General features: G+C 47.5%; 12 protein-coding genes across 12 annotated transcripts; 5 read left to right on the plus strand and 7 right to left on the minus strand.

Annotated features, from left to right (window-relative positions):
- Window positions 1–179: 179 nt before the first annotated feature.
- On the plus strand, window positions 180–1,336 carry FOBCDRAFT_154858 (uncharacterized protein). The gene is made up of 4 exons (XM_031173449.3): window positions 180–729; window positions 782–889; window positions 945–1,025; window positions 1,078–1,336. Exons 1-4 carry the CDS (start codon window positions 229–231, stop codon window positions 1,162–1,164), a joined length of 777 nt encoding a protein of 258 aa, XP_031050234.2. The 5' UTR covers window positions 180–228; the 3' UTR covers window positions 1,165–1,336.
- Window positions 1,337–1,796: 460 nt separating this feature from the next.
- On the plus strand, window positions 1,797–2,749 carry FOBCDRAFT_126322 (uncharacterized protein; the record flags this gene model as incomplete). Its single annotated transcript, XM_031173450.2, has 2 exons — window positions 1,797–2,248; window positions 2,299–2,749. The coding sequence occupies 2 exons, from the start codon at window positions 1,797–1,799 to the stop codon at window positions 2,747–2,749; spliced, it is 903 nt and encodes a 300-aa protein (XP_031050235.2).
- An 876-nt stretch (window positions 2,750–3,625) lies between these two features.
- Window positions 3,626–5,275, plus strand: FOBCDRAFT_214808 (uncharacterized protein). Its single transcript, XM_031173451.3, has 3 exons — window positions 3,626–3,848; window positions 3,896–3,964; window positions 4,014–5,275. The coding sequence occupies exons 1-3, from the start codon at window positions 3,756–3,758 to the stop codon at window positions 5,133–5,135; spliced, it is 1,284 nt and encodes a 427-aa protein (XP_031050236.2). The 5' UTR covers window positions 3,626–3,755; the 3' UTR covers window positions 5,136–5,275.
- A 662-nt stretch (window positions 5,276–5,937) lies between these two features.
- FOBCDRAFT_196854 (uncharacterized protein) lies at window positions 5,938–6,614 on the minus strand (the record flags this gene model as incomplete). The annotated part of the gene is made up of 3 exons (XM_059608858.1): window positions 5,938–6,117; window positions 6,219–6,498; window positions 6,592–6,614. 3 exons carry the CDS (start codon window positions 6,612–6,614, stop codon window positions 5,938–5,940), a joined length of 483 nt encoding a protein of 160 aa, XP_059464146.1.
- A 1,131-nt stretch (window positions 6,615–7,745) lies between these two features.
- On the plus strand, window positions 7,746–9,577 carry FOBCDRAFT_214810 (uncharacterized protein). The gene is made up of 3 exons (XM_031173452.3): window positions 7,746–8,739; window positions 8,787–9,243; window positions 9,298–9,577. Exons 1-3 carry the CDS (start codon window positions 8,219–8,221, stop codon window positions 9,397–9,399), a joined length of 1,080 nt encoding a protein of 359 aa, XP_031050237.2. The 5' UTR covers window positions 7,746–8,218; the 3' UTR covers window positions 9,400–9,577.
- Window positions 9,578–9,624: 47 nt separating this feature from the next.
- FOBCDRAFT_315571 (uncharacterized protein) lies at window positions 9,625–10,500 on the minus strand. Its single transcript, XM_054703320.2, has one exon. It carries the CDS (start codon window positions 10,095–10,097, stop codon window positions 9,678–9,680), a length of 420 nt encoding a protein of 139 aa, XP_054559295.1. The 5' UTR covers window positions 10,098–10,500; the 3' UTR covers window positions 9,625–9,677.
- A 147-nt stretch (window positions 10,501–10,647) lies between these two features.
- FOBCDRAFT_315572 (uncharacterized protein) lies at window positions 10,648–11,422 on the minus strand. The gene has a single exon (XM_054703321.2). The coding sequence runs from the start codon at window positions 11,369–11,371 to the stop codon at window positions 10,739–10,741; it is 633 nt and encodes a 210-aa protein (XP_054559296.1). The 5' UTR covers window positions 11,372–11,422; the 3' UTR covers window positions 10,648–10,738.
- A 761-nt stretch (window positions 11,423–12,183) lies between these two features.
- Window positions 12,184–13,611, minus strand: FOBCDRAFT_288267 (uncharacterized protein; the record flags this gene model as incomplete). The annotated part of the gene is made up of 1 exon (XM_054703322.2): window positions 12,184–13,611. Exon 1 carries the CDS (start codon window positions 13,600–13,602, stop codon window positions 12,184–12,186), a length of 1,419 nt encoding a protein of 472 aa, XP_054559297.1. The 5' UTR covers window positions 13,603–13,611.
- Window positions 13,612–14,008: 397 nt separating this feature from the next.
- Window positions 14,009–15,052, plus strand: FOBCDRAFT_176512 (type II pantothenate kinase). The gene is made up of 2 exons (XM_031173454.3): window positions 14,009–14,255; window positions 14,306–15,052. Exons 1-2 carry the CDS (start codon window positions 14,153–14,155, stop codon window positions 14,968–14,970), a joined length of 768 nt encoding a protein of 255 aa, XP_031050239.2. The 5' UTR covers window positions 14,009–14,152; the 3' UTR covers window positions 14,971–15,052.
- A 99-nt stretch (window positions 15,053–15,151) lies between these two features.
- Window positions 15,152–16,916, minus strand: FOBCDRAFT_236842 (acyl transferase/acyl hydrolase/lysophospholipase; the record flags this gene model as incomplete). Its single annotated transcript, XM_059610110.1, has 4 exons — window positions 15,152–16,109; window positions 16,164–16,334; window positions 16,482–16,710; window positions 16,763–16,916. 4 exons carry the CDS (start codon window positions 16,914–16,916, stop codon window positions 15,152–15,154), a joined length of 1,512 nt encoding a protein of 503 aa, XP_059464147.1.
- Window positions 16,917–17,773: 857 nt separating this feature from the next.
- On the minus strand, window positions 17,774–18,742 carry FOBCDRAFT_214814 (uncharacterized protein). Its single transcript, XM_031173456.3, has 2 exons — window positions 18,251–18,742; window positions 17,774–18,205 (listed from the first exon to the last, which is right to left on the minus strand). Exons 1-2 carry the CDS (start codon window positions 18,681–18,683, stop codon window positions 18,024–18,026), a joined length of 615 nt encoding a protein of 204 aa, XP_031050241.2. The 5' UTR covers window positions 18,684–18,742; the 3' UTR covers window positions 17,774–18,023.
- Window positions 18,743–19,708: 966 nt separating this feature from the next.
- FOBCDRAFT_196862 (uncharacterized protein) lies at window positions 19,709–27,521 on the minus strand (the record flags this gene model as incomplete). Its single annotated transcript, XM_059608859.1, has 2 exons — window positions 19,709–20,515; window positions 20,574–27,521. 2 exons carry the CDS (start codon window positions 27,519–27,521, stop codon window positions 19,709–19,711), a joined length of 7,755 nt encoding a protein of 2,584 aa, XP_059466756.1.
- Window positions 27,522–27,855: the final 334 nt, after the last annotated feature.

The raw sequence follows: 27,855 nt of genomic DNA on the forward strand, positions 1-27,855 counted from the left end.
ACAATTGAAGGTTTTTGGGTGGCTTCTGAGCTCGATAGGATGCTTATCATCTACCAGACTGGGAGCCTGGGATTAGTCTGTCTCGTTTATTCCGAAACCGGTCTCCCGCGTCAATTGTTGGAGATCAGCCTCCGTGATGCGGAGCTACCCCGTACTTGTCTCACCAATTCAACTCATGCCTTACATTCATCAGTCGTCGACTCAGCTATCATCTACAGTCACTAAATCATGACGCGCTCTCTTCAAGGCTCCGTTGTTCTCGTAACCGCTGGCACATCTGGTCTCGGTCTATGCGTGGCGGAAAAGTTGATTCAAGCAGGCGCCTCAGTAGTCATCAATTATGCCTCCAACGAGGAACGAGCCCACGATGCTTTCGTACACCTGAACCAACTAGCTGCGAAGTCTTTCTCGCAGGATACTGGATCGCGATGTTTGAAAATTAAAGCTGATGTGACTAAGAAAGAAGGGATCCAAGACTTGGTCAACCAGACGGTGTCTGCCATGGGGAGAATTGATGCAGTGGTATCAAATGCTGGATGGACCAAGTTTGCGAATTTCCACGATATCGACGATAATGTTGATGAGGAAGTTTGGGATCGCTGCTATGCGGCTAATGTCAAGTCGCATATGTTCCTCTGCCATGCGGCGAAGAAGTATTTGGAGGAAGCCAAAGGTGCATTTGTTATGACTGCTTCTGTTGCTGGAGTCAAACCTAGCGGGAGCTCTATCGTGAGTAATCTGGTAATCACTCATAGATAACGGAGCTAAATCTTTGGTTTAGGCATATTCTGTTACCAAAGCTGCACAAATCCATCTGTCAAAGACTTTGGCTACGGTCATGGCACCATCAATTCGTGTCAACTCTGTATCGCCAGGGTTCATGGAGACGGTAAGGCCCAAATACACCGGGATGTCTTGTAGCATCGACTGACTTGAACCCGAAGAATTGGATTGTCAACATGCCACAATCAAAGATCGACAATGCTAGAGAAAAGACTCTCCTCAAACAGATCACCAAAGTCGAGGTACGCACGCAGAGATGTTCATGCCACTGGAAAAGTACTGATTGCCAAAAAGGACGTCGCAGAGCAAATCATATTGCTCATCAAATCGGAATCCGTGACGGGATCTAATGTTGTCATTGATTCTGGGTTTTCTATCTAAAGGTGCAGGAATGAATTACGACCCAAGGGCCTAGCAAGACATCAGACCAATTGATTGAAAAGGCGGGGCGAATGCGAAGATGATGCTCGGTGATTTCTCGATTGGTTAATTAGTTAGGTACCATGTTTAAAACCGAAGCGCCAAGCTTGATTTGAGGTCCGCTCCTGGGTGCAGGGTAGGTTTCATTGAATACAACCTAATTTGACCTCGATCAACCTTCAGATACCAATTTCCTCGTATATTTAATTCAATTGAGAAATCCCGACATAGCCTGATATCATCTAATAATTGTCTGCCTTGGAATTCTATCTTAATTCCTTGGAAACGGCGGGCGTCGAGTGTTGAATGATGTACTGTATGGGGGCCGTTTGTTTAATCGCCCGCATTCGGGGTTCGCCAAGCGTGACTTTCACTCTGCACCTTTCACATAAGGGATAATATCAGCCAACCGAGCTGAAGTTCATCACTCTTGGCAAACTGTCGCGTGACGTAGTAAATACCCAGGAACAATGACGATGATTCCCCTTGGCGTATTTCTTCCAAGCACAAAAGCCCCCGCATGTCGCGTTATGGATCCATTCTTCAGCTTTTTTTGCGCCACTACAGAGTAAATCAAACAAGAATAACCGAAAATGCCGACTTCTACAGAGTTCTTTGGTGTCACTGCCTATAACCTGGGTCCGTTGACTACAACCTTCTCGGCACCGTCGGCCTGTGCAACTGGCACCGACCACCATGTTATTGTCAACGCAAGCGAACCCGAAATGGTATGGGGCTATCCGACATGCGGTTTCCAAGACCGTGGTAGCTGTATGCCTAGCGGGAAGTCTTATGATTCGCTGCGAAGTGTGACTATACCGCTGAATCGGGCTTGGTATCATTATTACTCGCCTGGCATAGCCTGTCTATCTGGATGGACAACCGCTGGAACCATGATCAAAGAGGGAGAATCATCTCTCAGCGTATCCGGCGTTTTTTCAAGCCGCATACAGGCGTCTACCACCGGAGCGGTGCAACTCGAGCCTGCTGACTTCTGGGCCGAAATTATGAACGTGTCGGAGACAATTGCCTATTGTTGTCCAAGGTATGTTGGCACGTATATTCATACACAGCTATCTAGGCTGACAATCGAAGTGATTACATAGCAAACCCCGCCGGACACTGTTTCTCAACGGTCGGTCCAAGGAGTGAATTCAATTATTCGTCCATGTGCTACACTCCAGCGCCGGTGGACATAATAACTGTCACGAGTTTGGATGGCGCTTCGCTAACGCAGCCATTGATTTCTTTCGACGTTCTGACAACACCAGCTTCAACGTATCTGGATGGCAGACTGCTTACTCAGTCACGGTATTCAAGTGACTTTGTTGTTGCTACTTGGGTGCCTGCTGTACCTTTGATCCACCAGCAGTCTGATGTAGACGAAGCGGATGATGAGGATGATGAAGAAAATGATGGTGGAGATGATGGTGATGGCGAGGATACTGATGGAAATGCTGCTTCCACCAAAACTCCAGGGAACGGAATTGTGAGTGTCCTTGGGCTGACTTTGGGTGCACTGGCTGGTATGGGCATGCTTCTGTGATATCTATTTCCATTTCATCTTGACGATTTTGGTTTCGGCCGCCAAGGGATAACATTCGCTTTAATGCAGGGCAAATGTTTACGGACAACCCAATCGCATTTAAGAATTTGCGTTCATAGCTCTATGTATTTCTTAATCTTATACTCTATTATCGAATTATGCTACCTTGAGACATTGATGAAGCTCGGCTCCGGAAGTTTCCAGGGTTCTGTAACATGAGCGATGTGACACTTACGTAATGACGTGGCTCTTTTAGAGGCTGGAACTCGCACCTAATACCTACTCAGGAAATAACCTTATTCGATTCTATCGTAGCGCAATAAGATAGACAAATTATGTGCTCATTCTGAATAGCAAAACCAGGATTATAGCCTCTGACACGGTCCATTGTCATCCGGTAACAATCTGACACGTCTGGTGTAGTAGCCCCTCCAGGGGCTGCCTCACCCAAGACTGAGTAGTAATCGTATACATGAAACAAACCAGCATCGGCATTCGGCAACGTTTCAACCGAACAAATTTATTCATTTACAAAGCACACAAAATTGCGAATGAAACCAAACCCCAAACTTCACATCCCTAGTCGCCGATTCCCAACTCCACTATAGATCATCGATTCCGCCAAGGGAAAGCTTAACAGTCGATCCCAAGTTTGAGACCTGTATCAGCATCTGGGGAAGAGAGAGGCTAGCACTGCCACAGGAGTCCGTTCTTGGCGTTTGGTGTATCAGCAAAGTTTCCGAAGTTAAGCTTTTGGTTGAATCTATTTTGAGATCTGTTTTGTAGGGTGTAGCGAGATGGGAAATCATGTATAAGAAGACTGGTTTGTTCCCACCAAACAAAATTCTCGTCATCCACACTCACCTCTCATTTTCAGACTATCAAGATTCGCTTGACGCGACGATTTCTCTTCTTTTTTCGGACTGGTGCCTTTTTTACAATCAATAACTGCTGGGCAGCCTTTTTTCCTTAATTGTTTCAACACAATCATTTGAAAATACTCAATATGTATTTCTCCAACATCGTTATCGGTGCTCTTGCAGCTCAGGCCCTGTCTGGTGACAGAAGGCCGACTCCAGCGCTGGCTGGAAAGTTCGCGGTATGTACTCATTCTCACGCAGTTGGCAACATCACTGACGTAGTTAGGCCTTGATGGCTTCTGCAGCTCTACCAGTCTCTGGCGTGCCAGTGATTGGCCTCATCGAGCCCCGATCCGTAAGTACATATGATTTGATGCAGAGTTATCCATTACTGACAAGAGTAGCCCGAGATCTTGGTGCTAGGTGGTGGTGGTCAGCAGAACCAGGGCCAACAGGATGGCAACGACGATGCTCAAGACGAACAAGACGGCGAGAACGCACAAGATAACCAGAACGGCGAAGACGGACAAAATGGTGGGGGCAGACAAGGCAGAGGTGGTAGGAACGGCAACAACGGCAATGGCCAAGGCAACGGACAGGACCAAGGCAACGGTCAAGATAACGGCAATGGTCAAGGTAATGGCAATGGCCAAGACCAAGGCAACGGAGGAAATCAGGGCGACCAAGCCACTGCCACCGAGTCCCTTGCTACTGCTGTCGACACAGCCACTAACGTCGCCACGGATGTCGGTGCCATCCAGAGCCGCATTGCCAACGAGACCGTAGTCACTCGATCTCTTGGTCCCGGCCAGCTTGACCCAGGCCAGACTGATGTTGTCAACACTCCTGGCCAGGATGGTGGTGCCGCTGCCACTGAGACTGCTGCAGCTACTGAGACAGGTGCTGCTGGCGAGACCGAAGCTGCCGGTGACACTGCTGCCGTCACTGAAGCCCCTGCTGCTACCGACACTGCTGCCGCTACTGATGGTGCCGCTGCTACTGTCACTGTCACCGCTACCGTTACCGTTGACAACGGTAATGGTAATGGTAATGGTAACGGCAACGGTAACGGCAACGGAAGGGGAAGAAACAGGGATAAGAACAACGGAAACAACGGCAACAATGGCAACGCTGACCAGAACAACGGCAATGGTGCTGCCGACGGGGGTAATGCTCAGAATGGAGACAACGCCCAGAACGGAGGTAACGGAAACGGTAACAAGGATGCTGGCAACAACAACGGTAACGCCAACGACGGCGCTGCTAACGGCGACGCCAACGACGGCGCTGCTAACGGCGACGCCAATGGTGGTGCTGCCAATGGCAACAAGGGCAACGCTGGTAACAACGATGGTGCCGCCGGTGGTGATGCTGCTGCAGGAGGCGACGCTGCTCAAGGTGATAATGCGGGCGCTGACGCTGGACAAGGCGGTGCCAACGGTGGTGGCGCCGGAGGTCTTCTCGGCAGCATCCTCGAGCGCTTGACAGGAGGAGCCGGTGCTGGTGCGGCTGCCGGTAACAACTAGACGACTCGTATCAAGTTGCAAGAGGACTCTCTCGTATGATACTGGGATTGACTGGTGCAGGACACCGGCGGGCAGGCCTGGGATGATAGATTGGTTCTCGGTGTAGTGTAGTCATATGTACTAGTAATCCAACCCGCTTCTGAACATCCTTTCCCTTCGCAAGTCATCAGACATAGTCATCTCCTAAATCATGCATTTCTGGATTCAGTCTGCAGTCCGCTATTATGTAGGCCTCCTGGTTCATCCTTTCTGGCACAAGCCAGAAGCGAAAGTCCAGTGGCACATAAGTATGATCGCGTAGCGCATGCCCATAGAGAGCCTCCCAGAGTTCATAGAATTCAATCGGATGCCCCTTTCCATTTTCCTGAAAATCCTTATCACTCGCAATTTCGAGCAAATCTTCTGTAACAGAGCTCAATCAGCGATGAAGAGTCCGTGGCGATTATCACATTGGTTATATGACCTAGAGCCGTACAGAGAGTATCATGGATGTAATTGAATGCCACCATCAAATCCGAGTGCTATGCGTCTCCTTCGCTAAAAAATTCGTCTCCTCACTAAACGAAGATTCACAATCCAGAAAATCCTCCGCAGCAGACATTTTTGCCGATCGATGGGTGGGCTGAAGCTTTGCCGGTGCTCGTGCTCAGAATCATAAAATGTTCACCACCAATTGTGAAGTACATGTCAGGGTTAGACGGCTTGCATAAAGTCTGCATAGAATTGACCCATAATCCACTGATAAGATAAGTGTTCCTGATTTTATGCTTTTATCCGCTTCTCTGTGAGACCCAACAACCCATCAGGTAAAAGCACGATTCGCAAGCGCATCAGCAGTTTCGTTCAGCTCTCTTGGCACATGCCAAAACTTGAACTCCATATTCCGACCGCCAAACAAAATCATATCATCAATACCCTGTCTAATCTCCAGCAAGAAATTCCAGTGCGCCACTGTTTCTCCTCGGGATTTTATACCCCAAGTCTGCAGCCAGAGATTCATATACTCCGTAAAGTTCGAACCAGATACGAAGAGTCGGATACGATGAAGACTCTTTTGAGTGAGAGCGGTAATATGTTACGGACCGTATCCAGCGCTCCTATCAGGGCATAGAGTTCCGCATAAGTGCTGGTCTGCGGTGCGTTGGGCGGCACAAGACCCCAGCTATTGTACTCTGATTGGGGGCCAAAGAAAGCGCCCCAACCGCCTCGGGCAGATCGTGTTCCATTTCCTCGACAAGCTCCATCGATTTGAATGATGACTGAAGATCCGTCCTTCTGCAGTTGGTAGGGCCCTGCGAAATATCGAATATGTGAAACGCCCATACGGCGGCTGTAGGCCACAAGTACGTCCTCGGGAACATTCCTGTGTTATTGACTATCATCTGGGTTGAATAATTCGATGCTTTCCTCGTGGCTATAATCGTCCACATCGCTGTAGTCGTCAACAGCTTCACACCAGCCAACTGACTCGGTAACCATTTTTATTGTTTCTGCGTGGCATTAGAGGATGGAGGTACTGCCAGAATATATTATAGGAGCGAAATGAACATTTTACTTGTCTGGTCATTTTATTAGGGATGATAGACGAAAGGCTATCTTGGTATTCAATGTTACCGATTATAGCTAGTTCACGATGTCCATGATAATGATAAGATAAGAACCGTCTCGAAGCCAACTATCTAGCCTAAACCTAAAATTAGCAACATGAACATTCTCTCGTTCGCGTAGAGCCCTCAATGTAATCTTTATTTTCAGTTTATCCTCTAAGTAGTCAAGACTCAGCTATGGAATATAGGGCCCTCGCAGTGCATATGCGTAATACTCTGCAGAAAGAAAGTATCAAGACGCTTGTCAGCCGATCATGACAACAACCCAGTGTGCAACAGAAAATATAAAGCCTTCTTTTTTTCTCCCCCGTCGACTACTATAACGTACTCCAAGATGTTCTAGACTACCATTCCATATGATAAAAGACCTCTTACTGCGCAGATCAGGCGATAAATACATAGCGGCTCGCGAACGGGCCGAACGAGGCCTCGGTCTCGGAACACGGTAATAGCGGGGATATATACCCGAGCCTCAACACGTTTTTGACAACAGAAGCTATGTCTAAGCGCATCCTAGAAATGAACTTGAGCCAATAGAAAGCACAAAGCCGAGATCGCTCGGGCTTTTCTGATTTCCCCAGATCTCCTTGTGATCCCCAGATTTTGTTCCGCGTAGAGAACCCCCACTGTCTGGTCGATCCTTGTCGAGATCGTCTGTTTTTTGCCCCAACCACGCTCTTGCAAGATATCAGGCCATGGAACTTATGATATGTCGGAAAGCTTTGATTCACCTCGAACTGATTGGAGACATTGGACTCATGCGGCAGTGATAACGGCTCGAACGTTTTGTTGAGAAATTCTTGCTGCCAAGCATATCCCTGCAGCGTGGCATTTGTACGACACCATGATGCATGCTTGTTTCATGTCTCCCGAGTCTTTCGGCGATTAGCAAAGATCTACGATAAACTCAATCTACTCTCTTTGTCGTCCTTCAAACTTTCAACTAGGTCTCAGTTTCCAGATCTGCGCATCAGCTCTGACTAGTCTTTCTTGACTCGAGTTCCTCGGAACCCTCCGTCAGGTGATATCTCCTCCTCGGAACAAGATCGCATTTGCCGCTTCGACTTCCCCGCACCCATCCTTCGATATGCATGCCGGGCCAACGGGCATACATGATATCAAAGCGACAAGTCAGAGTAATTACGGTAGCAGACAAGCTCCTCTTGTCCGTTGCTCTTTGCCAGATTTGTTACTCGAATAGCTATGATGCAGATAACAAACACAGCTTTGGATCCACTTCGTATCACCTCATTCGACCCCTCACCATCAGACCAACAATCACCCTGTTTCCGCCCTGCTTCGAAAGATCCTGCGGAATCATGCCCGCATGGAAAGTTGTCTGATATTGGCTCGGTGGAGCGGTCAATACTCCCATGATATAAAACACTCGACTTTCTCGCGCCTGTCTTTGCAGATATCTCAACTCCAGAATCTTTGAAACAGCCTCCTTTGATCTCGCATCACCTTCAACTCATAATGTCAATTCCCTCTCAACAGCGAGCAGCCGTCCGTCAAGGACTTGGCGCAGCAGCAACAGCTCCTATCCGCATAGTCGACGTTGAGAAGCCAGGCCCAGGCCAAATTCTCGTCAAAATTACATGGACCGGCCTTTGCGGTTCCGATAAGTCTCTCCTGCACAATGAGTGGAAGGACTTTGGCGTTAGTATGATGGACGCTTCTAAAGGAATCGCAGGGCACGAAGGAGCCGGTAATGTCGTAGCTGTTGGCGAGGGCATGGAGAACAAGTGGAAGATTGGCGATCGTGCTGGAGTGAAGTGGATCGCCAGCACCTGTGGCGAATGCGACTTTTGCAGAGTTGGGTCGGATGAGGTTCACTGTCCTAACCAGACCAACAGCGGATTTTCGGTTGCGGGAACATTCCAGGAATATGTTATTGCGGATGGAAGATATACTTCGAGAATTCCAGATGGTGTTTCTGATGAGGAGGCTGGACCGATTATGTGCGGAGGCGTAACAGCATACACAGCTTGCAAACGGTAAGTCAGAATGCCGGCTACAATACAACATGCTAATGCATTTCAAGATCGGGCGTGACTCCCGGCCAGTGGCTAGTCATCCCTGGTGCTGGAGGTGGTCTCGGCCATTTCTGCATCCAGTACGCCAAAGCGATGGGCATGCGAGTCATCGCTATTGACGGCGGTGACGAGAAGCGAGATCTTTGCCTCGAGCTCGGTGCTGAAGTCTTCATTGACTTTAAGACAACGAAGGACATCACCGCGGAGGTCATGAAGATCACGAAATACGGCGCCCACGGTGTTATCATCACAGCTGCGACACGGGCGGCGTACGAGACTGCCCCCAACTACCTCCGTCCCAATGGAACTGCTGTGGCTGTTGGTCTTCCCCAAGACCCAACTGTTATTGCTGGTGCACCCCCGATGGCAGTTGCTCTTCGACGCTTGAAGATTGTGGGAAGTGTTACAGGTAGTATGAAGGATGTCGAAGAGGCTCTTGACTTCACTGCTAGAGGTCTCGTTCGAGTAAGTATAGCCAAAGATGACAAGAAATTGATAGCAGTATCTAACATCTTATAGCCAATTCTTTCCAAGGGTAAGCTTGATGATCTTGATCAATGGATCAAGAAGCTTGCTACTGGTCAAGTCGCTGGACGATGCGTCCTGGAAGTTGCTGCTTAGGATATCTAGCGGAGAGTAGAATGTGTTTAATTGCCACTGATGGCCGGTTTGTTGGCAGCTGGTGCATGAGGAGTTTAGTTAGAGAGGATTAAGGCCGTGGATGGGCGTTAGTGTATTGGAGTGAGTTGGTGAAGTGCATCGATAGGTTAACATGAACACGAAAACGATTTCTCTGTTACGATATATCGTTATTGGCCATCTTCTATGTCCACGTCTTTCCATGCCAGGTAGTCAAGCCGGTTAACGCGAGATAGACAGCTGACTCTTTTGAATCCACGTTACTGCCACTCCACCTCAACCCCGCCGCTTTCAAGCTTCCCCAGCTCCTCATAGAACCGAAACTTGTTCAATATATAATGCTCAGCGATTTTCCTCGCCGTCCAACCATCTGCATCAGGTGCCGTTGGATCAATTCCCTTGTCCACCAGAAATTGACTCCTCCATATCAACCTTTCCTGGCTCAGTCCAGATTGCGCAACGAGATGTAACAAGTTTCCACTTTCAGACGTCTTGGCCCTCCAGTCTATACCAGCATCATCCAACGCGGTGAACACCTTGTGGTCAACATCCTGCCAGTTCCGGAAATCTGCATCATGGCTACGGGAACATTCTCCATGATTTACCATCTTTTCATCTTCCATACGGCCATTGTCATCAAATATGAATTCTGCAACAGCCCTTCCGGCGTTGTTGGGCATGTTGATATCCTGGCTACATCCGTCCTTCAGAAGCTATAGAATATCTGACGTTTGCCTGTACCAAGCCAGACTCCTGTCAGATCATCATCAGCCAGATAATATAGCGCTGTATTCCCTTTTCCATCTTTCGCACGTGGATCGGCACCCATTCGCAATATTTCTTGAACACAGCCTAGAGGCTCTCCTAGTCTGACGGCAGGCATATAGTCAGGGTCTGGATAGAGTCGCATTCGGCGAAGAGCCGCATGGAGTGGGTAGGTACCATGCTTGTCAGGCTGGTTCACTAGGGAAGGATACGTTGATCCTAAGATTCGTAATGAACGCCGAACCATGGGCAGCCTAGCGAAACGGCCTGTATCGTTGTTGCAAACTTCAACAAGGAGATGATGCAAGACGTTCTTCCCCTAATAATCCACTGCAAGAGAGTCAGCGCCAAGTCGAAGAAACATGTCAACCAATGACTCCATCCCCGGGCTCGAAAAGTCTGACTTCGTCGGGCCTGCGACACGATCCCAGCTCGGATATATCTTTGATTCAGGGGATATATTCTCCACATTCCAATGGACTTCATGGAACCCAGTCCTAGCACGCACGTCGGCTCCGGCAGCACTTCGACAGGCACTGAGTAGTAGTGTGCGCCCTTAGGGATCACGATGTTTAAGGTTCAATGATGCAAGGAACCCAGGATACTCAATCAGAGGCGTCAAGCAACCGCCATCTTCAATGATAGCATGAATGACATGTCTCGCACCCCACGTAGGCGCTCTCTCTTCATTTTCCCACTCATCATCCGAAAAGTGCGGATGCTGATTTTCTTCCTCCCGATCTAGGCTATTGGCTTCCGTAGGGAATTCTGGAAAAGATGTGCATGGAGGGTCCTCGCCCGGGAACGGTGCCCTGGGCTTAGAGGAGCGATCTGGACTATAAAGAGCTTGAGGAAACTCCTGGTACAGATCGGCTCCATGCTGAAGAAGTGAAAAGACCATTTGAGCCTTTTCACTCTTACCCTTAGGGCTGTTGTTGAGATGGCTGGCGGCACAATAGATAGGTGGTTGAAACTGCTCGCCATATTGCTCAAACTGCGGTGGGGGATCCTGACCGTCCCAACCGGGCTCAATTGCAGAAAGTAACTCTCGAGCTTTCTCCGGTTGGCTATTAGGATCTGCTCCCAGGGACAGCTCCCCATCTAAGCGACCTGGAGACCCATGGCCGGTTGGCTGAGAGCAAATAAGTGAGAGCTCGTTCACTTGATGATAAGGCAGGGTTGGACGCATTTGGTATTATAGTGGTCAGGCTCCAGTAACGAAGCGGAGCTCAATTGTCGGAATCTTTGGCGGACAAGGGAAATTTGCAGTTTTAAAAGGACGTCGGGTACCAACTTGTAGGCAGATAGCAGACCAAGTGAGCAGAGGTTTCAATTGGCTTGTTGGTCGTTGGCTTAGAATATACTTTCGGTCGTTTCCAAGCTACGTATTTAATAAAGCAGCTCCCTGCCCAAAAATGTGGGATAATCTATATGACTCAATCTTTGGGTGCCGAATAGCCGGGTTAAGCCATTCCAGTTTCTGGAGTATCGCAATCATAGGCCTGTTTCGGGATGCTAACCACATGAGGTGATTATAAACTCCTGGAATTAATCGCACTGTCACTGGACTGACTGAAATCGGAAACTTAATGGCTCTTCTGGGAGCTCCTGGCGTACCAGCCGTGGACAACTGTACAGTGGTTAAAAACCATAAGAATGCATCATTACCTTGTTGACCTTCTACTCGACCCTCTTGCCAGTGCTGATATTGCTGATTCTACCAAAAGGTCGCATATTCGACGGAGGATGAAGCGGAGTGACAACTCAAAGTTAGGCTGTCCTGTTAAACGAAGGACGTATATTATTGATAAGGTCAAGAGTCTTTGTATGCCAGACGTAGAGTAGACTGCGCATCAACGTCAGTCTCTGAAAATCTCTCGACATATGGTGTCAATCAACTTCCCTTAAATATAGCATATAAGACAATCTAAGGTTTCAGTATTTTCCAAAGCATTTAATTTGTTCTCATATGCTCCCCGTTTACGGACTCGACTATTGTTGCTATAACTGACGCCGAACGACCTCCAGTGCTAGGCCATCTCTCTCCGAAACAAGGCTCTTTATCTCTTCTTCATTTGCCCAATTCTCGTTGAAAATTAACTTGACTGATGACAAGTTGGGGAACCGATCTGGGTGGATCAGCGTGCCCAGAAACTCCTCGAGCTGGTTAATGATGTTCCTTCCACAGCTATGAATCTCAAGATACTCCAAGTGTTCTGGAATACATTCAACAACCTTTGGAGCCTCTATAGATGCATCCTCTGTGTAGTAAATCACCTTTCCATTACCTAGAAGCCCACTGACACTCTGAGAGCCTAAAATGAGGCTCTTCAACTTGTGCATCTGTCGCAGTTCAGCACCCATATACAATCGTTCTCGTGGTCCGGGCGGGCCAGAGCTCGTGCGAACTGCTTCAGTCAAATCAATATGAAGATATTCCAGGCTATCATCATGAGGCAATAGCGATTCCATTATATCCCGAGCCGTTGCTTCAAATTCGTCACCAAGGTACTTTTTTTGGAAGTCGTGTGTATATATGAACTTCCTAAGGACCTTGCACGCCCCGATTAAAGAGCGAATGGCTGGACCTACGCACCAACTATCTCGTAAGATGATTGACTGAATGTTTGAACATCCTTCATCCATTGGGTCTAGGTCAAACTCATCCATTTCAGGGCTTCTTGCCCCAACACATTCGTATGAATGAATGCTAGGGATGCGGAATAACTGGTTTGCGTGATCATAAAATTGGCGATATCCTTCCTCGCGATTATATGATTCATGCTTAACATTTTTCAACCTGGTAAGCAACTGACTCGGGGGAAGTTTGACACGTCTTCTTCCGCAACCTCCATAGGCAGCTATAAGGATAATATAGAAGCAATTTGGATTCCAAGGGTGGCCATATGTCAAATTCTTGACCTTTGTGCAGACAGCAAGTAGAAGAGCCACCGCGGCATCTTCGATTCCTGTTTCCAGGGCCCAAATCCATCGGCTACTCCAATGCGTATCATATCCTAGCTTCTCAGGCAATATCTTGAGAATCAATTGCTTATAGAAGATCACATCATTGGCATCGATGTGAACCGTTCCTTTGTAAAAGTGATCGGTCAGCCAATCATGGAGTCTAATCGTGCGAACGTGTCGGGCAAGCTCTGGCTTGATGATTGAAACGTATGAAAGAAACTGCACAATGCGGGAGCGAACTACAGAGCCTTTCTTCGGCAATTCAGGTCTCGGGATGTCGCAGAATGTTTGGACTGAGAAAGGTAGTGCAATTGCGTAGAGTTGTTTGCACGAAAATAGAAGTGAATGAACGGATTTGAAATCAGTCGAATCAGCAAGAAGAGAGATTATCTGGCTCTGGATCTCTGGAGGGAGAGCGAGTAAGAAAGGCTTCTGGCTCGTAGAAGAAGTCATAACTCTCGAGTTTGCACACGAAAATGATATTGTGAAGCAAAAAAGACACGGCGCAAAGAAACATTTTGATCATATGATAACCCCACAATAATTCTCGCTTGCAGAACCAACGACTTATTACATAGCCATGCATCCACCATTTTTCTCATGCGTAAGGCAAGTTTCGCCAATCGGCAGAGGAAGCAGCACAAAATACGTGGTATAACACCAGTGCTACTTGGTTACTAGGCTCATTTGATGCGGCTATAAGATAGATATAACGTCGTGAATGAATCTTATCTTATCTGATCGTCTTTCAGAAATGTGATTGGCAGGAAAGTCCCGTAGTGGATACACGACGATCCCTCGGCTGTAAGATTGACGTGAAAATTCATCAAAACCTCCCCCCTTTACCAACCCAAAACTACACTAGTCTCATTTAGTCACCGCATTTCATCGACAATATCACGAACTTCTCACAGTTTCTTGACAGGATACACCCCGCCTTTCTTCAGAGCTCATTGATACTACCTTTTTGCCTCATCTTATATAATAACCTTTTTGCTAAACGATGACTACAAGCGAGGACCATGTACGGGACGCAGAACTGCAATATCTGGTTAACCCCCTAAATGGCAGTCATTTATCAGACGGAATTGACGGTTCAAGTCACGGTACTACTCCCTACTCTCATCATACTTGACAGATTACTGACCAGTGCCAGACAATCGTCCACCTATCCCGGGATCAAGTTGCGAAATCTACACCTTCACCGACGAAGTAATCGTCTCCTCAACACCACCAAAATCTCACCCATATCTCCTCGTCAACATCGGCTCAGGCGTATCATTTTTCCAGGTCTCTGAAAGCAACCAATGTCAGCGCATCTCGGGCTCCTCATTCGGCGGATCGGCGTTATGCGGTCTGCTACTTCTTCTCACACGAGCACGTACGTATGAAGATATGCTTGAACAAGCTGAGAAGGGTAACAACGCAAATGTTGATAAGCTGATTGGAGACATTTATGGAATGGACTACAACAGAATTGGAATGAAAATGACAGCTGTTGCTTCAACTTTCTGCAAAGCCTTCAGCTTGGAGCATAGACCTGATGCTGAGACTGAAGAGGCTGAAAACCCCGTGCGGGACATCAAGTCGTTCTCAGATGCGGACATCTGTCACTCCTTGGTTTTCGCGGTTTTTAACAACATCGGCCAGCTGGCTACTTTGCATAGTCGCATTCATGGTAACCCGGATATCTATTTCACTGGCCCTTATGTACAGAACTGCCAGTTGCTCATCAGAACCTTGTGCATTGCAGTGCGCTATTATTCCCAAGGAGAGAAGAAGGCGCATGTTGTAGTCAACCAAGGTGATTTGGCTGTCTAAAGACTTGGAAAGTAAGAATGGCATAGTCATGTGATATCATAGCATAAATAAGCGAGTCAAATCATTATAGAAATTTGTAAGGTTGTATATACATGATATATTCTTCCGCGTTTATACGTAGTTCTCTTCGACTGTTCTGGAGCTGCTTTGTTGTAGAGCCCAATTCCTCCAGACAACAACCTCACCTCCCTGTTTCACCTGGTCTATCAGGCCTAAAGGACCTCGAAGCGCTGAGTTTCTCCTCAAGCTCTCTCCCATCAACCATCCTCTCCCTTCTATGCTCAGTTCCTTTTTGTAGATGTTCTCGCAACTTTGCCCGAGTGTCATACTTCTTGGTATCGCAATCAGAGCAGCGATAAATCACATCCACTGCAAATCGCTCCCACTGTTCCGTCGCAGCGCGCTGACGTCTTATCTCAACGGCTTTCCTTGCAATAGAGGTAATGTAATCTTTCACTCTGGGCTCGGCGAGGTATCGTTCTGTTTGCGCTTCAATGAACTTGAGGGTATCTTCTCCGGTGTTTGACGGACGCCAATCATCGAGTGGAATAGTGTGAAGGTCGCCTTCCACGTTGAGTCTGTATAAATGCTCTGTCAAGCCTATCGCTCTGCAGTGGCCTCGCCACCCATTAGTGCCGTTCATTCCCTCACAGTCAACCATCCAGTTTTTCCAATGTTTTCCTATCTCGATATACTTCTTCAGGAACTGCTTGCGTCTAACGTCGTCTCTAGTTGCAGCCCTTCTGAGTGTTCTAATATCGCCGTTTGCTCCATTAGTTAAACCGTTGTTCTGAGCATCTGCGGAAACCTTGAGACCCGTTCCAATGCTGACGAACAGGGCCGGAACCAAGCCATGAAGGTTATGGATTTCTCTGATAGCGATCAAGGCGGGATTGTTGGCTACCATACCACCGTCAAGGAATTTTCTTCCTCTGATCTTGATGGATTCAAAGTACCTTGGTGCAGCTGTTGTTGCACGAGCAACCTCCCAAATTGCAGTTGTGTGAGCAGGACCCGCATTGGAGGGGTTCCAGAGATTGGAGTCATGCGCCTTGGGGCTAAAGTCATTGTCATAACTTCTCCAGACGAACTCTTTACTAACGCCGCCTTCTTTGTTAATAGCCCAAGAGATAGCGATACTATATGTTATCGTTAGCAGGTTGGGAATGGACCAAGTTGTGCAGGGACCTTACGTTCTGGTTCGATCTTCTCTGTACTTTAAGGGCTCAGTTTCAGCTTCGCTAGGGAAACAATCCCTCTCTCGTCGAAGAGTCTGGTAGACGACCTCCTGAAATGCTGCACGTGTCTTCCGACATGAGAACTTTGCTCGCGGATACCAAAGGAATGAACGCTCGTGAAACCATCTAGGTTTACCGAACACAGCATTTCCAAAAGCTTTATATGTATCCAAAGCTTGGTCAACTGACATGCGCAGTCTTCCCAGCATAATACTACTTAAACTAACTGAGATTAGTCTCGGGCTCTGTAAAGCATAGGTTCTGGTAACTTACCCACCAGTTGAAGTCCCAGCGACGTAGTCAAAGTAGTGACAAGGAAGAAACTTATCAACTCTTTCTGACTCTGGGTTATCTTCATTAGTATCCTGCTCGTGTTTGCCCATCCAAGGGTAGTAGGTGCTGCTAGGGGCTGGGTCTTCGTGATTACGCTCTATGTCCCGTATTCGAGTCATGATACGTTTCAACACCAAAAGACTTGCGTAGCCACGAACACCACCGCCATCTAAGATACGTTTGTAAGTGCATGATTCGACAAAGTGGTAGTGAGTTGTTACCGAATGTCAAGATGGTCTTTTGAGCCCAAGGACCTTCCTCATCTGAGATGTGCTCGGGTCCGCGAATAGGAATTGAAGGATCGATATCCGCGCTACTCGCTCCACTGACTTGTGGATGTAGCGTACGAGAGGTCTCGGACGGTGAAGTAGCCATTTCGTTTCAACTTTCGGCAATGATGAAATGCTAAACAAAGGATTGTGTGCTGACTGTGAGAGCCTTGTCCTATCTAACGACAGAATGGGGTGTCTAACACAGAACCCATGGTATCATTTTATGCCTCGCCAAACGAGGCTCTGAGAACGCATCAGAATCGGGCGCTTGATGGTGTGCGAGGCAGCCTGCTGCAGAGACCACCCATCCTGTACGACTGTGGTATCGCCCCCACGCTTCCAAATATGATAGCATCCTGTTCATTCTGGTAAAGGGGGCGGTAATCAATACGCCACAGCCTGGTAGCCTGCATTGCTTTCTTCAGGTGGATATCTCCGGGCTCATTGACCAAAATTGAGTCACTGCAGCACTACCAGACCAAAAGAAACAGCTACTTGCTTCGATAACCTAGCTGAGTCAATACAGTATCGAAAGCCAATAACCTTCTCTAGCAAGAATGCCTTCTCAGAAGATGTTTAGACTGTCAAGAAGACTTTTTAGGCGCCAGGCAAAGCCATTGTAACGATATGCGCGCGGTCAATGGATGGCTTGAAATATTGGCTGCTGTGTAACCAAACCTCACCCAATAATCCCACACAACCTCCATCAGTCCACTAGCCTGGCCACTCTCTTGATTGTGCTTTTGTTTCCATTGGACTCACTGAGGTTGTGATTTCCAGCGCATCTGCGACAACTTTCAGCTGGAGTCTCATGGCTTAAATGATGAAGATTACTGCTTGTGGCATTGTGACTGCACTTTCCACGCGGATGACCATCGTGTTCTAATGGGTCATTCGGTTCACCACCTCAAGCCTGTCATCATGCATGCACCGGTGCTCGAAATGGAATATCCATGCAGCTGACCAAGGGAATCTCCGGCTGACTTGCATCATCGGATGAACTGCTATCTACAGCTATCATGGCTGAAGGTTACATTTACTACATACGAACGGTCCGTCTCCCCGAAAAATGTCAAAAAAAAACATGTAATGTCCGAAAAGTTCCCAAAGTGGCGCACCCAGCCCCCTGTAAAATCTGCAAATAATATTGGAAATGAAAACATCCCCCTTATAATCATCATACTAAGCCACTGGCTCACTCTGACCATCCTTATGCATTGACCACGTAGAGCTGAGGTCCGTCCCCGAGAAGTCTATGCAGGTTGTACCGGACCCCCATGCTCCAGAGGTTGACCTCCGCAATGAACTCCTGCTTCGCATCGTTCGATCGCGAGATGTAGATTGGGACGTTGTTCTTTACTCGGGGAATCTCAACCGCGAAATAGTCTTTGCCTATCAATCTGTTAGCAGCGAACTCTGGCCGACTGTGCGTCTTACCTTCAACGTCAGCTTTGTCAAGCGGTCGAACTTGGTCTGACTTCATGTCAAGCACTGCGACTGGATTACCATGATACCCCATACCAGCAGCTCTGGGACGAAGGGAGGAAACTGGTTTGGAGATACTGGATCGAGTGGACATGGGTTGTTGTGTTGCTTTACCGTCTCTAGCCGCGGTGAAAAGGATTTCGTTCTGTTTTGATGGATGATGCCTTCTAGAGCCTTCGTTATGAAAAGCGGGGGAATCGCTATACAAATAGGAGTTTTGGCATTTGAGACATCGGCGTTGATCGGAGCAGGAGAGTGGCGTTGTCAGTAGGTAGCCGTGTTTTTGATTGCCAAAACATCTGACATACCCCTTCAATTCGCAACCAAGGACGACGCAGGTTCTTCCATTTCGGGCAGTGGGCATTTTCCCGGCTGATGGCTGCATTCTCTTGTCCGAAACGCGAACCCGAGTCCGTTTGGCGGCCACCACATGACCAAGTGAGGCAGACTTGTGTAACATAAGCCTCATTCCTATTTGTTGGAGATAGGACTTTTCAAGAAATCCGCCCTGCGAAGGTCATCGGCGTTTTGGGGTCTGATCAATTCAGCCACATCAGCCATCCTTTGGTCCATGACGATTCTTGCCATAATTTTTTGTGCAGAGCATTGTTCGAGTTTTGTGACGTATCGGTGAGGCCATTTTTATTGCTGGCTTGTGCGACTGTGACAGCGCCACGACAATTATTGGAATTTAGTCTTCTTTCTTTTGGAAAGACCAGAACCACTTGACCATATTATTGTTCTTTGAAAGCGATTTCCTGGTCTTATATGGTCGAAACACACGCCACCTTTTCGCCTTTGTTCTTGGTAGGCATTCCGTAGCTGAGCGTGGGCTGATCCCGCTACACCATGTCGACATGAAAGGACCTGACTTCAGGCCCAAAGATTCAAGCGCTTGGGAGTCATACTCATAATAGCGAAGAATCAATCCAGAAGAGACAATATATCAATATTGTCCTGGCTGCTCAGCCAGAATTTGCCATGACTCTTCAGTCGGCTGACCGTTCTATCATTTGATTGGAGCAGTACAGGGGAGGCAGCTCTGAAAAGAGGACCTTTCAGCAGGAAGCGCAATTTCACACATGGTGTCACGGGTGAATGAGAAGTACAGCTTTGAAGAGTAATTGTCCCTAAAGCTTCGTGTTCGAACTCCAGAACCCACTTCTGTCGTCTGTGGTTTCTGCGTTGATACGTACTTTCCACAATTAAATTCGGATGCTTCAATTGAGAAAACAGGGCTTCCGTGCATCAGGCTGGTCGTCAAACTGTTCGTTTTGGTCATAACTATACAATGTCCCTACAAGCCTTCCGAGCCGTACAGGATGTCGTTTGACTGCTTTTCGAAGTAAAACATTGTCAAAGTATATCTACCACGAAGACTCCATTCTGCAAGAAATATTGAAATGACGCTTATCTTCCGTGCCAGTAATTTCTTCCCATGTTGCAAAGAAACCTTTCCCAAAAGTCCCCTTCACAAACACACTTATCTACAGGTGGCTGTGGCGGGACTGGAACCGTATATTCTTCTGGAAAGAGCTCGAAGTGTCTCTTTTTTATGTTTTCTGGCTGAACGTCCCGGCACATGAGTGTTTTGACGAGCTGCTTGCCATACTGCTTTGCATTCATCCATGCCATCAGCTTTGCAAATTCTAGGGGGTGCTCCAGAATGAAGTCTGCAACGTGTGTCAAATAGTCCTTGACGAGCTCATGGAGCCAGTTGAAGAGAGCTTCAGCATTGGGAACGTTGAATATCAGGCGACCCGTCCAGTCTGGAAGGGAAATCTCGTCTAGCGCCTGCCCGGTGTCTCCTAGCATAACGCGAAACTTGACCGTAATGGTAGCCTCAATGCCAGGGACCTTATCCCCTTCAGTACTGCTCAAGCTCAAGCCAAAGGAGCACTTGTACTTTAGGACCTGGTCGAACACGAGATCGACAAGCTTTCCGCAATTCTTAGGGTCTTTCTGTTCTGAAAAGTCTCTGATGGCCTTGGCCAGGTCCAGATCATCCCAAATTCTTGAAAGGTTCATTCCATTGACCCAGAATCGATCATTGTGGTATATAATGCGTATGGATGAGCCATCATCTCCCACCTGGTTAGCTGTTTTGTCGAATTTTTGATACCCGTTGAAAGTCTTGTCTGCAGCAGCATACCCGATCGTGCAGGTAAACGGTGGAAGTTCAAATATCGATGCATGGCTATTGAGTTCAAAGCGAGTCTGCAAGGGGAAGTCAGCATATGTTGAAATAAGAAAAGGCAGTTGGTGATCTCCTTACCTGACCGACGCCGTGGGGGTCGTCTGTGCGGTTGTTCCATACGTATAGCACGTCGGGGCCATCCTTGGTGAAATCATCGACCTGTTTTCCGCCACCTTGAACAACCTCCTTGTTTGGCTTTGGATCTCTTCGATACATTTTGAGCCAGCCCAGGTCAATAGGCTTCTCTAGCGATCCAGTAATGATAAAGCCGCTTCTCTCAGGAAAAATGTGTACGCGAACCAGGGCTTTCCGAGAAAATACAGCCATTGTGGACTGAATATTGAAACCTGGATAGTACAACTGATCGACTTCTCTAGGATCTGCAAGTGGCGCATCCTTTTCTCCAAGGAAAGAATAGTAAATGTGCCCATTGCTGAACTCAATCGGAGGGTACGATTCGCTGGGCCATGCTTTGGCCTTTGCTGGCTCTTCGCTGTTATTTATGATATCTGTCACGACTTCTTCGACCTTCAGCGTCTGGCCAAAGCTGATGGAAAGAACCTTAGGCTTTCCGGCGTAGAACAGAAGTTGGGCATCGAAGGTATAACTTCCAATATCTACCTTTCCTTCAAGGTTGAAAGAGGATTTTTGCACTGGGCTGGGTTGAGAGGATTTGGAACCCTTGAAATAGATCGCACCATCAAACTCAAGCATTGTAAACTTGAGGCCGAAGGATTGCCCGAATGGGTTATTTATCATGATTTCCTTGTCATTCTCATTCTTTAGAGAAACCTTGAACACACATTTCTGTTTTGTGAGGTTAATCTGAGCTGCCAGACCCACAATTGCTTCGGTGTCTGGAATGTGAAAATCCAGACGGGCGCTCAAGTCCAGTTCTGGAGAACCTTCCACCCCTTTGGCCGTTCCTTTGGAGACCCCAAAGCGACCGCTGCAATTATTCAAGGTGATGGCGCCACTGGCAAATGTAAACTTTGTGATACTGATTCCAATATCGAACTTGTCTCCTTGAACCTTCGCCGACAACACGACCAATGGCTTTGTGCCGGGTTCTGCCAGCTCGTTCAAGGAATTCACGAGGTCTTTGTCCCCATCAAGGGAGACCACTGCTTCAAACTGTGCTCCTGCCTCAACTGGACCATCTCTTCCCGATACAAAAGCGGATGCCGTAGTAAGCCCTGTGTCGTTAGGATTTAGGCTATCGCTTTGCGCCAGGACCCCGTTGAACTCATCAGAAGCTGTCATAGCGTCCTCGATGATATGTTTTAGATCCTCTTGCTTCCAGAGAGTAGAGGAAAAGAATGCTGTCACGGACTGAAAATTGAAGTGTTGGCTAACATCTGCGGCAAGCTTCTTCCACAGGACGGAAGGGTTAGATAGCCCAATAGTCACGAGAAAGTCGGTCTTGTTCTTCTCGCTTTTGGAGCCATTATTCTGCACAAGAATTGAAACCCCTCCCACTTCTGCAATAGAGCCAGTAAGAAGAACTGTTGATGTATTGAAACTGTAATACAGCGCAGCACTCGGGTTGAACGATAGGGCAGGAGCATCCTTGGGCCGTATCTCGCTCCAGTCCGGAGACTCCGAAGACATTTTATTGACGAGAGCCGTGAAATCATCCTTGGTCTGGCCTGAGGGGTTTTCTGTTGGCTTTGAGAGGCGAGCTGCAAGGACCGGCTTCTTTGTGGCACAAAGCTGAAGGGCACCTTGCGCGGCAACAAACGGACCAAAAGACGTTTTGGCGGTTACAGCTGCTCTCCATGTCTTTTTCTCTCCATCAAAGGTAGCTAAGTGACCAGCCAGGCCACTGAATACGACAAGCAAATCTCCTATTTTCAGCTCCCACTTTGCAGCGTTAATCGTGGCTGAGAGTGATACGGACTTCCCTTGGACAAAGGACGCTTCGCCAGAGACAACTGGCAGAGTCTTCGGGAGGCCAGAACTTCGCGGGATGGAGATTGCTTCCGAGTTAGGAAGAATCTTGGCGGCGACCTCGTCAAGATTCAGATTGGTAGGCACCTTTGTAGAAGTAGAACGCGAGCCAATATTAAATTCACCATCCCACCGCGGCCCATCATCAGTCCGACTGAATTTGACGGGAATATCAAGGCTGCTTGTCAACTTCACGAGCCCGATGAAAGCCACCGAGGGACTGGGACTGGAGATTTGATAGGACATTTGCAAACCAACCGATTGCACTACTATGTTTCGCGATTGTAAAAGTGTCAAGCTCTTCTGTTGTGATGTCTTGATTGTAAGTTCCATTCTTTGGATCTCGAATCCATTAGGTCCGGCCACCAAAGCGCCTTTCAGTTCGCTGACAGGCAGCCGGAGAAATTCATCCTTGCTGATTCCTTCTGGCTCATCGATGGAGGTCGGGTGGACGATTCCAAACTTATCCAGGATTTGATAGGCAGTGGCTTGTCCAGTTGCGGAATATTTGAGTGAAAGTGTCCAAATCTTGTCAGACTCCGTTGATGGCGTGATTTGGAACTCGCTGAGGGAGTCCATCACTGAATCTCTCCAGCTGAAGCACGTATTGATGAGTTTCTGGCTCTTGCGACTCCCCTTAGTGGCTTCAATGTCGGTCTCAAATAGTAGTCTAGAGACGGTTGCGCCTCCAATAGCCAAAGGTGTCTTTGACACAAGGTCAATCTCACAATGTTTGGGTAGCAAACCTTCAGGTGAAAATTCAAAAGTGAAAGTAGCGGAAGTGACAAGATGCTTGGCAAAGGTTGATGGGGGCTGGACTAGCTCTATAACTGTTGCAAGCATGGCGGATACTGAAATGTCTTCAGTAGGATAGAATGAGACGACGACCGTTTTAGATTGCTCTTGAGCTTTGATTGTAACAGAGAATTGGTGGTTCTCAGTTTCTCCACAAACATAGAACTTCATGTTTAATGAAGTGCTTGTTTTGTTTCGGTCGCCAAGATCGAAAGAGCCCTGCACAGCCTGCATGGTTGGCAGATTTTGGATTGAGAGCCGTTCATGGGGCTCAAACTTGAAGTTGACACTACTCACATCAACCATCGCTGGGTAATCTTCTGTGCGATTGAATAGTTGAAATTGCAAGGTTTGGATTTGTGCCTCGAAAGATGTTGAAATGCCCTTAAGCAGAGGAATACCTGTGAAATGAGGGATTCCAAGTAGTGAGGTGAAAGAGGTTCCCCAGATATTCTGTATGGTGACGAATCCTAGCAGAAGCCGAAAGTTAGTTTGAAAATCTGAGATGTTGGTGTTCTTAATGGCCGTTCCTGACATACCTGGAATTGTTTTCTGTGGTAGTTTCACAAAGCTAGGAATAGCGTAGTCTCTGACCCATATGATACCATTCCCCTCACATTTTGCCACTCCACAAAATGTTTGGATATTCATTTCAGCCGAGGATAACTCCAACTTGACATCCGATAATCCTTCGGAAAGAGGGATTGCATCACAAGAGAACTTGATCTCGAAATCCTCTGCAATGTACCTGGGAGATAGGCCTTTCAATCGAATTGAAAGAGCCTGTACTTTACCCTTTGAAAGATTCTCGTATGCAATGGGAATGTCCTCCTTGACTGTCCTCCATGTAGCTGTATCTGAAATGAAACGGAGAACATCCGCTGCATTGATTTGCTCGTTGTTTTCGCTGGGAGAGGCCAATGGTATACGGGTCGAGACTCGATACTCGAACTCGTCACTGGAAAAGAGCTGAGTAGCGGTGAGTGTGAAGGGTATCGTGAGTGGCTTCGGGACTTTCATATTGAAGTCGAAGTCCACTGCAACGTTGAGTCGAAGAAGGTCTTCGAACATTGGATTCTCAACTTTCAATTTGACGGAGCCTTTGTAGACTTGGATACCCTCCCCGACGAAGCTCTCTGGCAAGAATCCTTCCCACTCATTCAGCTCAGTATCAAGGGTGACGGCGCTGAGAATTGAAGAAGGAAAGCCAAAATCCACTTGCTGGCACGACAGTTCAATTCCTTTCACCTCGCCAGATACAATATCGCACAAGGGACTTTTGAAGAATGGCGGAGCCTTCTTCATCAGCTCCAACTCACGATTGCATAGGAGTGGTGCATCCAAGGCTGAAGATAACTGAGAAAGAGATGGCATCGCTGTGAATCGCAAAGTCCACCAAGGAAGGCTCCTAGTATCTTGGTTAAGAGTAAATGAGGTACTCGCAGATAATGGCCATTTATTCCCTGAAGAAGATGCTAGAACAGCTCCAAGCTTGACCGACACCTTGCAGCTTGGCATGCGAATGTCGTCTATTGAGATTTGTACATCCTGAGTATCACATTTCACACCGGTGATCAGGTCAAACGTAGGTGCTGTAGGTGGTCTCGAGCCAAAAATAACGATGTTGGATGCGATGTTGGTTCCGAGAACGCTACCGACCGCAATAACAGAAGACCTTGTGAAATCGACTTTTAGAGCGTCAATGAAACCAGAGTTGATGAGAGAAATTGGCAATCTCTTCTCCAAAAGAGCCTTAACGTTGCTGGTTGAGCGCTCTAGGACTAAGCCCAGGATGAAAGGAAGACTTAATTTGCTCAAGTCTACCTTCTCACCTCTCAGAATGAACCTTTCTAATGGGATTGACTCGCCGGAAACAAGTGGCGACATCATTTCCTCCTTTCCATTGGCCTTCTCGATCTTGAACGAAGCTTCCTTCAACTTTGATTCGCTGAGATCTTTTTCACTCTTCAAAACGAGGAGTGAATAGTCCTTACTGCCCGGGCCGTTGTAAAAAGCAAAGTATCTACCAGAGTCCTCAGGGTACTCAAATCTTAGGCAATGATAACCCTCTGAAGTTGGAGTTGTTATTGCCTTGTATGGAAGAGGCGATTCCCTCCTGCGAGCGTCCGCCCCAAATATGGCCAGATGCCAACTGTTGGCGTCATGGCCAGGAGCATCCAAGACCCTCAAGCCGTATCTTGGGCTTTTTGCTGTTAGTTTGAATGGAGGTGGATATGGTCCTTTCGGATCAAGAACTGGAGGCGTTGGAAAAAGCTCAAAGTCTGATTCCAGGTAGAGTTTGGTTTGTGTGGAACTTCCCGTGCAGAAGACCTGAAACATTTGATCACCTCGGTTTGCAAGTCCAGCTACAGGTGGAGAATCCTTGATCTGCTTTTCGGCAAGGTCTGCAAGAAAATATTCCGAACCCTTGTCACCAGTATCAACCGAGGCCCAATCAGGGACGGTATCCATGTAAGAAGGGATGTTGCCCATCGTCTGGATAGGATCAGATCCATTGAATGTAGCGTACATTCCGTAAACACGGGATCGTTGGATTGGAAATTTTCCGGGCCCAAAGAGGCTTCTAATGTTTGTACCAAATAGCTTTGCTAGCTGGTTCATTGCCTCCCAATCCAACAACTGCGTGCTGTGCAGAAAAAGTGAAGTTTGACGGTGTGGACTGGAATCAGCAATAGCCATTGCCAGTCCAAGGCACTCGTAAGGTCTAGTATTGTCTGTATCTCTAGATCCTTGGGGACTAAGGAAATAGCCATTGGACGAGAAGAGAGAATGGAACCTCTGAGCAGATGAGATGGAAATGAGGGCGTAGTACAGCTGAGACCATTCAGACACTCTACCGCCGTGCTTCGCGTCCATCCAATAGGTCCAAAACTCCGGATATCCTTTGAAGGAACCAGTATTCGATACCTCGATGCCGAAAACTCCCAGGCGAATCGGAGCTGAATCTATGTCAAAAGACCGGTCTTTCAGACACAGCGCCTTAAGTCTCTCTGTCATACTCTCCAGTAACTCTTCAGGTGTCATATGTAGATGAAGCTCGGATTCTGTTGAATTCTTAAGCGGATTAACCTCCTTATCCGGGGCACCCTTGCATTGAGACAAATACTGCGTCTGTCTTGACCGAAGTGCCTTGAGATACTTGAAGCTATCATGGCTTCCAAGGACTTGACTCAAGACAGAGGCCAGATAGACAAAAGCTTGCGGAATCTGCCCGCCTCTACTTTGGCTGAGTTCAAGCTTGCAAACCCAATCTGAGCCAGGTGCCATTTTGTCGCCATATGACCATGTCGCGATGCCCGACCTTCCTTCAGCAGGCCAAAGTGTTGAAATGGTCCACGTCAATGCTGGATGTAGCAAGTCTTTCTCCGTCAAAGGAGAAAGCTCGCTCTCTTGCGCCTTGGTGAATCCGAGTTCATGGTATCCTAGCTCCATCAAAACCCAAAGTGCAAATTCCCGTGCAACGCTGACATGAATCTCTGGTGCACGATTGAACCTGTGATGATCACCTTGGATTTGGTAGATTGAGAAATGCGGGTCTTTGTCTTCCAGAAAAGCGGAAGAAATTCGAAAATCAGAAGTGTTCATAGCGAGAAGAATGTTTCCTCCACTCTCTTTTATCGTACTCAAGAGGATGCTTTGACTATTTGGGGTGGGTAGAATCGCTTCTTTCTCATTGCCGATATCAGGGTTGCTGTGCGTGCCCGTGGTTCGCCCAAAGCATAACATCTTTTCCATTTTCGGAAAAGCAAAGTGCAGCCCTTGCAAGATTTCCGTCAGATGCATTCGATCCGTGATCTCGAACTTTGTTGCTCTGAGAATTTCTGTGATACCCTCATATCTCCCTCTGACAGGTGGAACTACTTTCCATCCATCTTGAATATTGACGGGATTGGGAAGAAAAAAAGGACCCTGAAATTCAGATGCCGTACCAACGGGATCTGAAGCACCATATGAATGGAGAAGCGCTAGCAGCACCTGATAAGATTCATGCGATTGGAGGCAGATGATCGCCGTGGGGTTGAATGGGGTGCTATTCATATCCCCAGAAGTTGAAGCACGAGACCATATTGCCCTCGCGGCACTGATAAGTTGCATATGGAAAAGTCCATATGCGCCGAATTCTCTTCCAAACGGTGGTGCATAGCTTTCCCCTCTATCTAGTAGAATGAAGCGTCGCTGGCCGTCAATGTAGAAGTCCAGAATAAAGCCATTGCCCTGTTTGGTGTCAAGGATATGTAGTAGAGGACTTGCTCCTGACATTTTTGCTGAGGTGTACAGCACTAATGTAATATTGTTCAGGTATTTGGTTTAGAAAGTTAACAATGTTATGATGTTGATTTTGTTTTTTGTTTTTTTTGGTGTTTAATTATTAATATTTTCTTTGTAAATATTTAAACCTCGATAAGAGTTCAAAATGAAGATTGTTAGAAGTCAGAACGAAAACAGGCAGACCAAGGGTCCATAGACTGATGAGACGAGACTGCCACGACTGTATACCGACTGAGGATAATGAGACGCCACCATAATCTACCATTACGCTTTGTGGGGGCAGTAAGTCTAGTGCTCCGTACCTACAGTGTGATTCATGTGCAGA

This window comes from Fusarium oxysporum, chromosome II, assembly GCF_013085055.1.
Source record: "Fusarium oxysporum Fo47 chromosome II, complete sequence".
NCBI classification, from domain to species: domain Eukaryota; kingdom Fungi; phylum Ascomycota; class Sordariomycetes; order Hypocreales; family Nectriaceae; genus Fusarium; species Fusarium oxysporum.